This window comes from Oxyura jamaicensis, chromosome 1, assembly GCF_011077185.1.
Source record: "Oxyura jamaicensis isolate SHBP4307 breed ruddy duck chromosome 1, BPBGC_Ojam_1.0, whole genome shotgun sequence".
NCBI classification, from domain to species: Eukaryota; Metazoa; Chordata; class Aves; order Anseriformes; family Anatidae; genus Oxyura; species Oxyura jamaicensis.
In genome coordinates, this window is record NC_048893.1 from 185,835,332 (window position 1) to 185,852,400 (window position 17,069).

The following is a 17,069-nucleotide window of genomic DNA, read 5'->3' on the forward strand; positions in this document are numbered from 1 at the left end:
CAGGTAACTAGTGATAGGACTAGAGGGAATGGCCTCAAGTTGTGCCAGGGGAGGTTCGGGTTAGAAATGAGATTTCTTCTCAGGAAGAGCAGTCAGGCACTGGAACGGGTTACCCAGGGAGGTGGTGGAGTCACCGTCCCTGGGGGTGTTCAAGGAAAGGTTGGACGTGGTGCTTAGGAACACGGTTTAGTGGGTGACATTGGTGGTAGGGCGATGGTCAAACCAGGTGATCTTGGAGGTCTTTTCCAACCATAATGGCTCTACGACCTTTCCACCGACAACCTGCCGGGCCCGCTGAGCCGGGTGGAGGCCCGGCGCTTTCCCCTGCCATCCACCCGGCCCCAGCCCGGCCGCCGCGCATGCGCCCCCGCGGCGGCGGAGCGGCCGCGTCCATGTCGGCGGCTGGCTGGAAGATGGCGGCGTGGAGAGCGGCGCTGGTGGCGGCCGCCCGCGTTCCGCTTCGGGGGCGGCTCGCCGGGCTGCGGCCCGCCCGGAGCCAGCGGCGCCCGGCCGGCTGGAGGGTCGCCGCCGCCGCCGCCCTGCTCGGGGGAGGCTCCGTGGCGGTGTGTTACGGCGGCTGGCGGGGGCGGCCGGGGGCGGGCGCCTTCCTCACCGTCCTGGCTCAGGTAAGGCGCCGGTAGCCCCGCTCCGGGAGTCCTCGCCGCTCGCCCCGGGGGGCGCCTCGGGCCGGGGCGGGAGGGAGCCGGGGAACGGGGGGAGGCCGGGGGGGAGTGCGGGGAGAGGCCTGCGGGAGCCGAGCGCCGGCGGTGCCCGAGGAGTGGGCTGGGGGAGCCGCTGCCGTGGAGGGGTCAGGGGGGCTCCGGCCCTCCTGGCAGCTGTGTTTGGCCAGAGGTGCTCCTGCTCCGCTTGGTTCTCGAGAACATGGACGTTTTTTGCGGTGGAAGCAAGCGGGGGTCGCCAGACAGCCCTGGGGTGCTCCCTGAGGGGTTCGTGTAGTCGTCGTGGGTACGTGGCCCGTGCTGAGCTGCCCGTCTGCTGGCAGCTTCCAGGGCTCGGCTGCTGGTCCGCGATGCCCAGCCTGAGCTGCAGGTGCGCTTAGATATTAGCACGCTTCTCCCCTCACCCCCCTTAACAAAGAATATTTTCCCAAAATATCACTTCTATATTTTGTCTGACACACCTGACACACAGCAGTTAGGGTGATAACAGTTGGTACGTTCAGAAACTAGGGCAATGAACATTAAGATGTATTTTGCCTTGGAGCATCAGTACTCCCACAGAAGGTCAAGAACAGATACTTGTTATTTACAAAACAATCACCACAAGTTCCAAAACACAGTTTTGTTTCCTGCTGTTACTCATTTTGTGTAGTTAACTTTTTCACGTTCTTCCTTCAGGGAAGAAATGACTCTCAATTAAAGTCAGTGAGGCTTCCAAGACGGGTAGACCCAGATGTGATCTGGGCCAGCAGGTTAGGGTGGGATGGGGTTAGGAGGTCAGTGTATGATTGCATTGCCATTGAGCTGCTTCTTTCTACCTAGGAAATTTTTGAAGTATTCCATGGTTTGTATGCTTTGACATCCTGTCTCTTAACAAATATTGAACAGGTTGGACTGCAGGCGGGTAAATAGTGATCGTGTTTATTCTCAAATCAAGAACAAGGAGAGTTTTTTTATTATTTTTTTTGATATTGCAGTCTTAAGTGTTGCAGGGGAGGAAACTCCACTTTTTAAATAAGAATGCTTCTGAAATAGGTGAAGTGTTAGTCCTGATTTCTTGGACAGTGCTTGTTAAAACTTTGGTTTTATGTACATGCTCCCAGCGAGGAAGGCAAACATTATTGCACTAGAATTCCCACTGGAAGTGTATCTTCTTGCTGTAAAGAGACAAAAGAATAAGATTTTATATTTAGTTATGACATTTTTTAGTAACATTGAATTATATTAAAAAAAAAAAAGTCCTCTCCTTGAGGCCTATTACCTATATGTATGTGACTCTTGAATAAGTACGCTGTATGTTGGGTATGTATAAAAAGTGTTAATGCAGGAAGTAATCACTTTTAAAGGCTGTTGAGTTGAAGGCATATAGCTTTGGTGCTCTTGTGTTCTTGGACTAGCTTCCAGGTAACGCATAGACAGTCCTACAAGTACACTTCATAACTCTGTAGGGGGACTGAAATTGATTCATTATCTTCAATTGATTCATTATCGGAGACAATAAGTTGCTGGACTCTGCAAATGTTAAGGAGTGTATTCAATTTAAACTTTTAGTTTCATGATAAAAGACCGTTGGACATCCCATCGTAGTTGCAGACAGAAATTCTCTGTACATCTTGTGCTCTGTGTTGCTGCAAATAATGTAGTGACACTTCAAAAAATTACTGAAGAACTGGCCATGCAGAGCATGACACTAAGGGCAGTAAACTGAAAGCAGAAGTGGCCCGTAAAATCCATGAGGACAGGTTAATAGAACCAAAGCAGCATGCTGCGTTTCTTTTAAGCAGTTTGGATGCTATCAGTGGCTTCTTCCAGACAGAAGTAAGAAACAGTCAAAAGCACGGTAAAGTGTTGAAACGTGTCACCTTTATGTTACATTTTAGAACACTCTTTTTCACTTCAGAGCTTTTGCTTAAATTGAGATACATTTCGCTTTCTACCAGTGAGTGACCTGACTTCATATTATTCCTTTTCACCATAGTGTATCTTAAGCAGCTTGGCTTGAGGTCTCAAGCTTTGCTTGAGATTAGGCTTGCAAACAATCATGTACTGTTAATGTTGCTGTAGGTTATGTAGGGGAATTGCGTGCAGCATAGGTATTGGAAATTTTATAGATGAAGGCAAGGATTTGAAATTAAACAGCACAGTTTTCATGAGCGTTATGGTAATAAAAGCATACTCGGTGGAAACGTTTGTACTTCCCTCTCATGTACCAGGCCCAGCATATGCTCTTGAGAATGCTGAGTCTTTTAAGTTACGATGCTTCCCTGTTTTTCTTAGTAATACAGTCTTTACTGTTGAATCAAAAGAATAAATTACTGCAAAATGGGTGGTAATTATTTAAGATGCCTGACAGAGTGAAGTTGACAAAGTGGCACTATTTCAGCATAATATGAGCCACCGATTGAGTTTGTGTTCTTGTCCTAACAGGAAGATGTAACAACCACTAACAGCTTTATTGAAGTCAGTCTTCACTGTAAAAACTAAATAATTTGTTTAGTGTATGTAACTGAAATTGATAGCTATTTAGGTTTTCCTTTAGTGTCAATCAAACTAGTTTCCATCAAACTAATTAGAAGTTTTTCAGCTTTATGTGTGATTCATGTAGTTATTTTCATTCTCAGTATTTGCTGACCTACTGTTTAGGAAGGTACAGGGAATATATTGGAATAAGGCCTTATTTACTATAGTAAATCTCTGCTGTACAAAAAAATTTAAACAAAATTAACGTGTGTTTTTTTTTTTCACACCAGTTTTTATAGATACCAGGCTCTAGTACTATCCTTGTTATTTACCAGTGAAGCTCCATTGCGTGTCCAAGAACAGATACAGCCTGGGAATACATAACAGATACAGCTGGGAAAATCTAGGTCAGCTTTTCCAAATGAGGGGAGCTAGGCAGCTTTTACAGCGGGTCATGGTGGTGGCAGTGAGTGCCTTCATTCTGCCCGTGTGACTGAAAGTGGTGATTGTATTAAAGTTCACCAAATGTGTTTCTTCTGTTATCCTAAACAACATGCCTTGGTGAAAAACGTACACACTACACTGTGCACTGCAGTGGTACGTCATAGGTTGCTTTTCAGTAATTCCAGAATGATGTGTAATTGGGAACCCTGATCAGACTTGCATTATTGTCCCAGATCTTGCATTTTCCATTACTAAGGTGGCATTACATGTCCTACAGCTGTTGGAATCCTTTGCTTAAAACAGTCACTCAGGTTGTCTTTATCAGGGTGAAGAATCAAGTACAGGATTGCCACAGAGCATGCAAGTGGATTTGGGATAGCACACATCAGGAACCTGTACCATCAAACTTGGGAACTTGCCAAGGCACTGTAGCTTCGATCATTTGCAGTGTGTGTGAGCATGAGATAAAAGAGCTCTGAGAAGCACCAAGCTGCCACAGGCAGCATCTCCTACCTCTGCTGAGTTTTCTATGGATGTGTTTAGTCCCTGGCTTTGACAAGACTACAATTTGATTCACCCGGGAGAAGGCTGCCGTCTCTGTAGAGTGTTGCATTTTGTGCTGAGTCTGAGTCACTCTTTCCAAATGAGACTGACTAAAGTTGTTACTGGTATATACATGAAATAATAACATGTGGGAAGTCCGTCTGTTTGGTACTGATAAAGATGATATTGTTGCAGCATTCTTTTCTTAGGACCATGGGAGCATTACTTGATGGTTAAATTTTTGATCCAGCTTCCCTGAGCTAAAGTGGAAAACACAACTTGACCTCCTGAGGTCCCTTCCAACCTCAACCATTCTGTGAACTTAATGGTAGTTCTTGTTACTGGTTTCTGTTACATGATTATAGCATAGTTAGTTCTCTTCATCCTCCCCTTTCTTCTGTTGTTTGTGTCATATCAGCGACATGCTATGATTCCTCCAGATAAGAAGAGACTTGGTTCCTGTCCTAGAGGTCTTAAATACATAAATCGTATTTGATCATACATTGGGTCTTAACATTTTCAGTTAAGATAACCCTACTCTTTCACAATGGATAACAAACTTCTTGTGCCTTTTTTAGTGTCTGATATTTATGAAATACTTATTTTATTTTAAAATGTGGGGTTTTTTTGAAGCAGTAAATAGCCTTTTTGAGTTTGAAAGTGGAAGGGTGGGGAAAAAGTCCAGGAATTTCTTTTGGGCTGTGTTAAACTGTGTGGAGTGTTTCACCCTTTTCCAGTTTTCTAATGTTAGCAATTCTTAACAGAACCAAAGATAGGCACACATGGGAGTGGTGACTGTGTGTGGCCATTATATGAAAACTGTTACTCCAAACAGCTGTGAGTAAAATATTTTTCTGATTAAAATTGGATTGGATTAAAATTCTGATATTTTTCTGATTAAAATTGGAGCTTCAGTTCATTTTCTTGGGCTATGTATGTAACTAACATTAAACTTTACTTTGCAATTTTTGCCTTACACTGTTTAAAGAATGCAGAATACCATAAAGGATACCCTGAACATCAGTTTTGTTCAGGGAAGATGCTCTTGGATCTGGCACAACGGTAAAGACAAAATAATCCTCTGGAGGACCTCTTCACAAATCCTGGCTGATAGAGAGCTCAAAGTGCTGTAGTTCATAAGATAATCTAGGGAGACTGCTGCAATTAAACGTAACTCAAAAGTTTATCAGGGTTGCAGGAGAAGTCTTTGGGCTTCCAGACATGCAAGCTGATAAAAATGGTTTTAATAGTTCTGAGAGCAGACTGTTGGTCGCACTTTGAGTGCTGGGGTGGATTTGTTTCAGATGAGTTCCAGTACATTGTGCATGGTTTTCATCTGGGTAAAAATCTCAATCCTGATCAATAGATGACTTGCAAGCTAACGTCAGCTATGCATATGTTACCTTTTTAGCTTATTTTCACTTGATGGGTAACTTCTGGCATAGGCATGAATGTGGTATTACATCTTGGTGTCACTGCCCCTCATTATGTGCTACCAAAACAAATGACATCAGTTGCATGCATGTCAAAAGCAGCTTTTTGTTTAAATTGTTTGAAGCAATTTCTTTGGGGCAGTGGAAGGAAGAAATGAATAGCTCTGGGATTCTGGTATTTTTGCATATCCCAGGGACCACTTGATGACTTATGTTATGCTTAGACAACTTTGAGGTCACATTTTCTCAAGTTTATTTATTTATTTTAATATAGATTATATCTAGGAAAGTAAAATGCATATTAACTGCATGTAGAAGGTTTTCAGTATTGGCAGATCGGATGTATGTGTGTAGCATTTGAACTCAGTCACCAAATAGAAAAAGAAATAGCATATTTTTAATAGGAACCATTGCTTAATCTATACTTCACGTGTAGGTGCTTTAAACTGAGAGACTGGTTGGCAAATCTCATTAGAACAGGAATTTTTGTAGGGATTCCTGTGCAATCTGTTCTAAAAGCCTGGTTCATGCTAAGGAATAACATTGCTGTTAAGATGAGGTGTCTCGATAAATATAGAAGTCTGGATAAAATTGCATAAGGATTTGTAGTGATGTATGGAATTGCCCAGAGGAATCTGCTTCTAAAATAAAACTGGTAAGAATATGTACAGCCTAATCTGAAAAATAGACAAGAAGATTCTTGTGTTTATTCTGTCATAAAAAAAAAATAAAAAATGCCAGCTTTTGTTTGATCAAAAATCCTAGAATAATTTTTGTGTTCCAAGTAATAATTTAAAAGCGTTTGCCTTTGAGTCTTTATTCTATTAGAGTTCAAGAAATGTTTGGACAATGCTCTCAAACACAGTCTGATTTTTGGGTGGTCCTTTGGGCACCCAGGAGCTGGTCTCGATGATCCCTGTGGGTCCCTTCCAGCTCGGATATTCTGTGATTCTATGAAATTAATTGCAAATGAAAATGTAACAGCACGTCTAATAGATTACTAGGATACTCACAAAAGAATAATTAAGCATGTATAAAATACAAGTCCTCAGTGAACGCTTTAACAGGCTTTTGAAATTTAATGCAAATGTTTTTAATCCACATCAGGCATGCTACTCGCTGAGAGCTTGCAGGCCTCAGAGAAGCCTCGTGCAGACCTGACCACACGGCCATACGGTTAATGCTTAAAGTCTGCCTGGTGAAACAAGGACATATAAAAACCATTAAAATCACAATTACTCTGGTGAGCTGGAGCCCCTTTAAGTAAAACTTACGCGTTTTTATTGCTTATTGTTCCTGCTTTACCTTGTCCGTTCCACACCAGGCTGGCCTTGGGTTTTCTTGCTGCTGATGAAAGCTGTCTGTGTGCGATGGGCCATGCTACGCCGTGTGAGGTGGCCAGGGACCATGTTCACCTGCCCCTGCCCAGCTTCAGGTCGGTGTTGGGGCTGCAGCATGGTGGGGGAGGCATGAGGAGCTCCGTGCTGCCTCTTCGGCTTCAGTCTCGAACCGTCCATCAGGTGGTGCCTTTAAATCTTCCTCCCACTGAAGCATCCGTAAAACCATCAGCCTTCAGGTGGGCTCCAGGTTTGATTCAAGCAAGGTCTTTCGAAGCACTTGTTTCTTGACAGCAGTGCTCAGTGCTGGGAGGGCTGGTGGGCAGTGAGTACAGGCAAGGTTCTTGTCAGCATTGATAACACCCTTCTACCAGCTTCATGTTTTACCTTCTGATGCATCTTTCCTGCTATATTTACTATCTCAATAAATATGACCAAGAATGATGATCATGACAAGGCAGTTAAACATTGTAGGTAAACACACTGAACACTTCCTATTTTTGAAAGGAAATGGAAAGTCGGTTTGTCATTTCATTCCTGGGATATTGATAGTCAGTGGCCACAGAAGACATTTTAACACAATTCATGCATTCGCCTTCTAACTCGGGTGTATCATGTCAATATATTTGTATTAATTTTTTTCTTGCCACTGCATTTAGAAGTAAACTGAAGTACTTGGGTTGGGTCTGTGCACATAAATAAATACCTTAATAACATTGTTGCCTCCTAATTCATCTAGGAGTAAGTTAGAGTTAATAGTCCCAAATATTATGAAAATGGTTTGTTCAATAACTCATTTTAAAACATCATTCCTCCAATATTTAAACATCAATAAATCTATGGATCTCATCCACGGGAAGAGCTTTTTAGAACTGAATGAACAGCTCAGCCCCCTAATCTTTTTTTTCCTGTCCTTTTTATTTATTTTTATTTTTATTTTTTTCCCTCAAAGATGCTTCAGTCTTTCTGAGCTGTTCTTCTTCTGCAGCCAAACAGGGTAACCTTAGCTACCTCTTGTTTAATTCTGTATTTCACTGTGTTATGGAAATACTGTGTGTATCAGGTATCCACTAAGCAGTCTAAATCAATAATGGAGATATTAAATATATCACAAACATCATTCTCTGCATTAGTGACATACAGACAATGTCATGTTGTGTGCCTGAAATAGAATGTGGTATAGAGAGTATGGAATCTGTAGGGCCATGATGTTATAATTAATTATAGACTTAGATGTTGCTTATGGATATACATTTGTTTCACAACTTTAAATATACAGTATCCATTTCAGCCTTTTGAATGTGAGATATTTATATCCTGAAGTTTGGGGCTTTGAAAATATTTACATTTATTCCCTTCTCTGTGTGCTCAGAGATTCTTTGTACAGGTGTCTTCATTGATACTAAAACAACATGATGTCAAATGTAATCTTAGGGGTCGAGGTTAAAATTTAATTATCTTTCGTCTGATCTGTCACCTTCTACTTGGATTCACTCTGGCTGTATGACTTCAGTAGTTAAACAAAATTTAACTAGCATTCTCCGGGCACTTTGATACATGTGGACAGACTGGGTGACTTGAAGTTGGATGATTTTGTTGTGGTTTTAGCTATTATTTTGATTTTGGATAATGAAAGGTTAATGCTACAGTTTGAAAGTCGTTGGCTGTTTATGCTAGTGGACAAACATGAACAAGTAATAAAATAGTTTGACTGAAAGTTAAGAATACTATTCTGAATAGAAATAATTATACAAAATAATCTGATTTTTAACAAATACCCCAGGAAGAAATTAATATTTATTTACTGGGAGTAATTGAGCTACCTTTCCTCCCACAAATACTCAAGATTATTTCAAAACAGATGTTACAATGTTTCTTTTTTATCTCCTTTCTTAGATGGAAGATGTATCTGAAAGGATGGTGTTTCTAAGAACTTTGAACAGGCAGAGTGATAAGTAGCCTTTTTTTTTTTTCTGTAAAAAATGATCAGTTGTGTCCAAACAGTAGCATCAATTCTGTTATTATGTTTGCAGAATGAGCAGCATAAGGCAACCAGAAGAAGAGGTAGTAGCTCAGAATCTACATTAATTTGTGCTGTGGGGAAAGTCACACTGATTTCACCAGTGACAGCTGTGACAATAGCATTAGGGCTGTTCACGTTACGTACATCTGCATATTTCCTGCACTGGGTGCTTCCAGGTCACTCAGTGTGGGTACTTTTTTATGTCCAATTTATTTCTTTTTTTACTAGTGTTCTTTGAATAATGTTACTTTACTTAACATAAATAGGCTTAATTTAGTTTGAAAAATATTCCACAAAGACACTAACTGAAGTAATCATCAGAATTAATGACAGAGAAAATGGCGCGAAATGCTCATTCAGAACACATACAGTGGGCTCTGTCTCCTTACTGTTGCTCCTGACCATTGTTACTACGCTGTGGGCCAAAGGACAAGAGAACAGTCTTGTCAGCTTTAAACATCAGCCAGCATTTAAATTAGTTCCTCAAGTCCCATTCAGTGTAGGAGAAATTTCGAGAGTGACTGTCCTGCAGTGGTGGAGTCTATAAAAAGCAGTTGTAGCAGATGTAGCTAATAAATATCGTCTTATCAGCACTGATCCCTTCCCTGCTCCTGTGCCAAATCAGCAGGAAAACTCCTTCATCTGCCTCCAAAAACTGCAGACTAACTCTAGCGTAGATGAAAAATTGATATGAGCTGAAGGAAATCAGTGTTTCCAGAAATCATTTCTTCTGAATCTCTTTTTTTTTAAGTGACGTTTACTTTGAATAAGGCCTATTACTGGAGATACTGCCATATTAATAATATATTAACAAATTATAATGCAATATTAAAATACAATACACTTAAGTATACATATAGCTTTATATGTACTTATTCATAATGTAAATTTACATTTTATACATACATTTCTAAGGATATAGTATTATGCATGTGTATATGTGCACATAAAATACTATGCAAATACAAGAGTGAGAAAATAAATGTAGTGGTATGATAATAATGAAATTATGGGTTTTCTTTTGAAAGTTTCTGGTTTAACTTACCAGCTATGCCCAGAATGCGGTGGCTGTGCACTGCCAAGTCAGGCCTGGCTTTGAAACTTGTGTTGTGTGTATGCTGCTGTGCAGCCTTGTTGAGAAATTAGGAAAGGTCTGTGCTGTCATATTGCTATGATGATACAACATGGTAACAGTGTTACATCCTCTCACAGATTTACCAAAATGAACTTTATTTTTCAGTGCAAAAGTCTTAAGGGTTATGCAGTGAGCACATTGCTTGATGTTCTGCTTCTCCTTTCCCAAAGCTTTGAAAGTTAGAAGACACCAGCGCTGAATGCCGCAATAGACAGAAGAGTGGCTTAGGGCTGCAGCACCACCTCTATAACAGTTCTCTCTGGATTTGTTTTTGAAGCAACTCTGGACTTACCTGGTAACTTGGCTTTTTTTTAAATATATGTATATATATATATGGAAATGCAAGTCAAAATGATGCTAAGGTGCTGCATTTCACCATTACTTCATCACCTCATAGTGTTTATATTTAAAGTAACACTGGTCTCAGTAGCTCGAAACTGTCACAAAGGGAATGTCTTCCCTTGCTCATTTGCCTGAGGAGTTGGCATTATTTGAGTGTGGTTCTTGTTTAGGAATGCAATAAAGCTGGTTGATAAAACATCTGGCAACCCTTTGTACTGAAGAATATGCTTGATGGCCTTAGCAATAAGGAGTACAGTAGTATTTGGGAATAAGTAGAAACGGACAGGCTTTTGCTGAAGATGTGAATCAGCCAGAATAAACACTAGTCTCCAAAATAAAATATAAAGTGAAAAAAAGAACATAAACCAACAAAAGCAACAATACAAAACATTCATCAGCTTAAAACCTGGGCTTCCTAGAGCAATCCAGATACTTTTATCTAATGTAAAGCATTATTATAAAATCTAGATTTTTTTTTGTAGGGAACAAATGAGGCAAATTAATACATTGTTTAGTTGTTCACATTTGATGTACTTCTGTTTCATAATGCATAACTTTCTTCACATGATCCATCTTCACTTAGGAGTAGCTTACTGTTTTTTGCAGTGAGTTGTGTCCACAGCAGAACATGGGCAGTTAATAAATAAATAAATTTTGATGCTAACATGCATGTATCAGAGAACACAAACGTTTGTTTCAGTACTTCAGACAAGTGCAAGATCTGGTTTGTCTTCATGAAATGTCTGTGTCACTAATGTAATTTAGAGGAAGACCTTATAAAAACGCAGTTACAGCAGCTACTTTTAAAAAAATATGCACGTTTTAATATAATGCTTGCAGTGAAAGAAACGTAGTCTTTCATATTCTGATTGTGTGGTTAGGCCTGGGAGGTTTATAAGAACGTGAGAAACAACTGAGTAATGGAAATAGAGCTCCTTAAACAAGATGCAGATTCTATTTGTGCTCAGCTGGTTGAGCTCTACAATGTGCAGATACTTTTCTTATGCTGTGACTTACTTGGTCTGAAATTATTTTCTTAGCCATCCACTGAATTATCTGGCAGTGCATGCTACTATTTTTTCCTTACTTAAGTGACAATTTTTTAAGCTCTGGAAACTTTTCATTTAAATTGGATATAGCTGGACATTCCCATATGAAAGCTTCTCAGCAAAACCTTAAAATATGTTGAGACTAATTTACAAGAGCTAAACATGCTCTATGTTGTGGTTAAAATACACATTTTAATTTGCCATTCAAACTAAAACACTTTCTGTATTATAACAGAGCTGGAGTTCTGTGTAGCTTGCTTGGTTAATGTGCGTGTGTATTGCTGCAACAGTACCTTCTGAGAAAAAAGAATTGTTCCTTTTTTCACATAGAGCTGTAGTTAAGCACTTCTGTAAATAAATTTGTGCTTGTCTTAAGCCCTCTCCAGCAACTGTATTGAAAACAGTGCTAAAGACCTTAAAGCTAAATACGTTTGGGCTCTGAGCTATGGGAAGGACTCATCATTGAGAACAAAAATGGCAAAGTCTGAAGCAACTCTAACGCTTAATTAAGTTAATTAATTAAACTTCTAATTTTCAACTCAGCTGAAGAACCATCATGGACAGTAAGCAGTGTAAAGTATTTAAAATTGCTTTTCCTAGAACACAGTGTTTTTTATTGTGAATATGCCTGTTGTATGGAATGTTCCTACTCAATCTCCCAGAAAAACATCGTAGAAAATTGCTGACATACTTTTTTCCCAGCTGCTGTTAAATTTGGAAAACCGACAATGTCATATTGCCAAATGGTGTTGCATTGTGTAATTTTAAGATTCATGTTCTTACTCCTCTTCAGCCTCAAAAGTGTAAAACACAAAACAAAATAAGAAAATTTCTTTGCACCAGAAATGTTGCATATGCTAATTGAGCAGAATTTGTATAGCACTATATAGTCAATTCTTTATGTGAACACTTCTATAAAAAATAATGTGGTTTCATCTGTGAATGTGCCATCTGTTTGCTGTATGTTTATCATCAGTACCTCATTTCGTTGTTTGTGATGAAGAGGTCCCTGGACAGTACTGCTTCTTGTGATGACAGTGATGCGTTCAAGATGTATTGTCAGCAGTAGTGAATCGTAGTCAGATTCCTTGCTGTAAAACTCTCAGAGCAGTATATAATGTTACACTACTGATATCTTTTCCTTCGCACTGTACACTCAATCCTAGTGGTAGCATTTCCAGTGTTTCAGAATAGCGATACAAACAGCACAGAATGCTTATACCAAGTGCCATCGCGTGGTTGACTCTTCCGGGAGATGGATTTCTGAGAGCATAGTTGTGGACCTGATGGCACATCTTATTTCACTTCTTCATCCCCTAACTGCTAGTTAACTTGATCTTTTGGGGGGTCTGGGAGCTTTCCCTGCAGGACTCTTTCCTCAGCAGGCTCTATGGGATGAAGTTGTGCAGAGTCCTGAGTCCTCTCTTCTTCACATAGCCGGCATCACTTCCAGAACCAGCAGCCTCCATACATGGAGCTTGAATTTACTCCCTTTGTTGCTGAAGCAGTGGGGCTGGGTTTAGCTCTGAATACAGAGTTAGAAGGTGGAGAGTAATGGGAGGTAGAGTAGATCTGGGTCAGACAATGTAGGGCTTAAATTCTGGATGTGGTGTTAATATGATGGAATGAGACCCTGCTGTAGAGTTCAGTAGAGTTCCTGATTGCGTATCACCTCTATAAATTCATGTTGTGGACTTCTGTGTCTAACCACTGGAAATATCCAGTTGATCTGCTAAACCAGCAAAAGTGGATTCAAAAGTTGTTTGCAGTTCTTTGAAATGTATTACACTTCATGCATAATATTTATTGTCATCCTGGAGGCCATACCTGGGATGTTATTTTGCCAGTTCAGGCCTGGAGATTGTCACATTTCCCATCACTTCATGCCTGAGGGACACTCCCAGCCATTTAGCGTCCCTATGAATGTGTTTGGCAAAACAGTTGATAGAGGCAATATCCTTTATCAGACCAGATGCTGTAAATGGGAAGATTCCACAAGTTTTTGATCACCACACAAGCTCTCAGATCTGAAGTAAAAGTAAATTTAAAAGCTGAGCCAAAGTTGAGGAAAAATTGCTCTGCTGGTACTTCAGAAACTGTAAAATGTGCCTTCTCTGTCAGCAAACCTTGAGTAGACAGCTGAGGAGTTACTGGTAGTGATCAGCTTATGTTCAGGTAGTCCTGACACAATAGGGATGTGCTTTTGATTGTGAATGGGGCGTGGGCCCTGGAGCTCATACTTTGCAAAGAGCAGCGTCCATGAATAGTTTCATAAGAATGTGAAGATAGCATGCTTGCAACACTCATGCCCATACATCAGCTGAATAATTTTGGTATTCAGATATTTTGCTGAATGCAACAAACTTCATCTATAGACAGCTCATAAAAGCCTCTTCTAGTTTTGCAGGGAAAATATCCTTGATTCTGTTTTGGTACTGCAGTTTTTCTACTCAATGTAATACTTTTATAGTAAGGGAAGCAAGGGAGGAGAAAGTGGCTCTAGTGTTCTTCATAGTTTGTTCTGCTGTATTTTTGGAGCTAATGTATGCATAAGGCACTGAATAAAGTATCCTGTGTTACTGCATGCAATAAGTACATAAAATAACATAATTTAACTTTCCATTATACATAAAATAAGTGTTCATGAAATGTCTGACAAAGAAATTAAATTCTTGATATACATATTTATTAGCAATTTACCTACCACATATCCAACCTATTACAATGCTTTGACTAGAGACTAAGTTGAGCTTCGTGGTGTGGTGGTGTAGTGGTCATAAATGTTCAGTAATCATAAATCATGCCTTAAGATTGGACTGGCCAAAAACATAAGGTTTTTATTTAAGATCGTGTGGTTATTTTTATTGGTTTTGAACCTCCAGGGTTGACGCTTCCCAAATGTAAAGACTAGAAGTTTTTCAGGGAAGTTAAGCTACTTTCTCAGTGTTAGGAACAGTAATGCAACTTTAATAAAATTGAATGTTTTGCTAGTATTCTTGATGAAACTAAGTGTTAGGTTTTATATATACATATATACACACTTTCTGATTTGAGAATCAAGAGTAGTAAGAGCCTTAATGAGTTCTTTGGTGGCTTTTGTTAAATCACAAGGTGAGAAACATCTGTTACTGAAGTGCCAAGTTGCACTACTCACCACCATGCAAAAACAAGCTTTTAAGATCAGAAAAATGGCCGCAGAAACTGATGACTGCTTTCAACTTGTCGAATTCCTAGTTGGTCATCTATTTTATGTGCTGTCTCCTTTCCATGTAAGTTTCTTCCATATGGCTTACTTTCTTCATTTAAACTGAGGGCTAGTGACCCTCAGTTCCTCCAGATGGAAAGAGGGAAAGGATTACTTCCCACACAGAATAAACTTGAGAAAATTGTAAGTTTGAAGGGGAAAAAAAAAGGGGGGGGGTCATTAGCAGCCTAGTATTAAAAGTAACAAGGCCACACTTGATCATAGCAATAGCTATACTCAGAAATCCTGGGCATCTATATTTGCCTACAGAAAGCTTCAGATTTTCCTGTAGTAGTAAGGCTGCTGGAGAACTGACAGTTCTGTTTGTGGTTTGGGTGGTTTTATTATTATTTCTTTTGGTTGAAAATGAAGGAGGTTGTTGTAATCTACACAACTGATAGAATATTCTGAAGATTTCTCCTGTGTAAAAGAATGTTAAAGAAGAGAGATCATTTTTCAGAACAAGGAAAACGTGAAGGTTGAGGTATGGAATATTTAGGCTCAAACCCTTGCTCCAGACAGAGCACAACAGAAAGCTCTATAACACAAGTAAGCATCTTACCACCCATGTTACTACATGTTCTAAGATGATCTTTCTAAGTTGAACAACAATAAAAAAAAAAAAAACTGGAAAGTGCTGAAACTGTGATCTTTGTTTCCAGCCAGTCAAGAATGTTCAGGGCTTAAACCCAGACTTGTATTCAGACCACTTTATTAAAAAGAAAAAGCTTTCTGTAGATTTGTCTTTTTTATCTATTTTTAAGTAAAATTATTGAGGTTGTCATGGTATTGCTATGTGTGTTAAAAACATGATTCTTGTACGTCCAGAGTGAAAGATAGGCACAGAATTTCAAACATATACTATTTCTTAGCTAGACTTGGATATAACTGGATATAGAAAAAATAAAGGAAATGTATCATGAGCTTTTCTATACCCTATCAGTTTGCAAAGAACTTGCTCAAGAAGACTGTTTTCAGAAACAGAAAGAGTCAACATAATTTTTTTTATGGGCCATTTAAAAGGTTTGTGCACAGATAACTTTGTGTGAAAATACAGTACTGTAACTCATGTAAGCATCTGTGTGAACTATATCATTACTTCAATTTGCCTGTTTTTTTACAAAACAGTGTTAGATTAGAGGTGGAGAGATAACACAATAATTTACAAAGTGCTAAACTGGGTTTAAAATCCTCCTTAATGGTATAGCCTGAAGTATGTATCTCAGTTGTGTTAAAGATACTCAAGTTAAAAATAAAGGGGAGGAGGAAAAGCATATCTGTGGTGTCACCGAGGCATGTGGTAAGTTGATGTATAAAGGGAACGTAATGGATCTGCTTGGATTCCAGCCAATGTTGCTGGACACAGGCATTCAGCGAGGCACATTCCGGGGCATTAAGTGCAATCCCTTCCCGAAGCGTGGTGAGCCTTCTGTGTAATTCATCTTCCCTGCAGTCCGCTCCACCAGGGGCTGGACATGCGGCTTAGCCGCTTTCATTACTGCTGCAACTTCTGTGTAGTTGCTTTTCAATTCAAGGCAGCATTCAACTTCTAAATGCTTACAAATGGGTTAGCTCTGTTTGAATATACTATATTCACTTTAAACTTGGTCTTACTTGGAGTAGGGTACTTGACTTTTGTTTCTGCTCTACATTGTGAACGAATCATTGGAAGAAGATAGCTTTTCAATCTGTATTTTTTAATTTATAAATGCTATTAGTTTTAGCATGCAAAAAATAATTGTAGTGGGCTTTCTTTTTAAATTCTCTGTCCTGTTAGCAACTTATTCTGATACTATGACTTTGCTACCTTGTATAGGGGAAGAATGTGTGATCCATTTTAGTGAGCACAAAGAGAAGGAAACATGAATTCATCAGTGGAAGTCATCTGTGAATTGCAACAATAAGTGAGGTGCTGCAGTAGAACTCACTCCCTAAAGGTGTCCAAGATGGAAGTGTTCCTCCTCCAGACTTGAAGAAGCAACACTCCCATTTTTCCCTACCAGCCTAGTTTTCCAATTATTTTCATTTTCTTGGCCATCTAAAGTCAATATGCATTAAGCATACATCTTCTTGTTATGTATCCTGAAATAAAAACCTTACATTCAGAAAAGTTTTAAGTTTCTTTTGTGAACCACCTGCAGACTGAGCTTGGCATCACCTCGTACCGGGAGGTTTGGGTGCTATCAGGTCGTGTGAGGCTGGAGAGGAAGCAGAGCTGTGCTGACATCAGAAGGATTGCCTGCCTACTCCATCCTAACCCCTCAAAAGGGTGCGTTAGCTCTGATTTCCTTACCACAAACAAATAACATTTTTTGAAATAAATACCCCCAAAGTCATCTTTGATTACCAGAATTATTTGGCCACTTGTTTTACGGGATA

General features: G+C 39.7%; 2 protein-coding genes across 2 annotated transcripts in view; both read left to right on the top strand.

The window, feature by feature from the left end:
* The first annotated feature begins 366 nt into the window (after positions 1-366).
* MICU2 (mitochondrial calcium uptake 2) overlaps positions 367-17,069 on the top strand; it is a 151,585-nt gene continuing 134,882 nt past the window's right edge. Inside the window, exon 1 of the mRNA XM_035326425.1 lies at positions 367-626. Within this exon, the coding sequence (XP_035182316.1) occupies positions 393-626 (234 nt within the window). The 5' untranslated portion in view covers positions 367-392. The remainder of the gene's footprint in view (positions 627-17,069) is intronic.
* Positions 521-17,069, top strand: part of ZDHHC20 (zinc finger DHHC-type palmitoyltransferase 20) — a 206,222-nt gene continuing 189,673 nt past the window's right edge. Inside the window, exon 1 of the mRNA XM_035326441.1 lies at positions 521-626. The gene's annotated coding sequence lies outside the window, so the exon portion shown is untranslated. The remainder of the gene's footprint in view (positions 627-17,069) is intronic.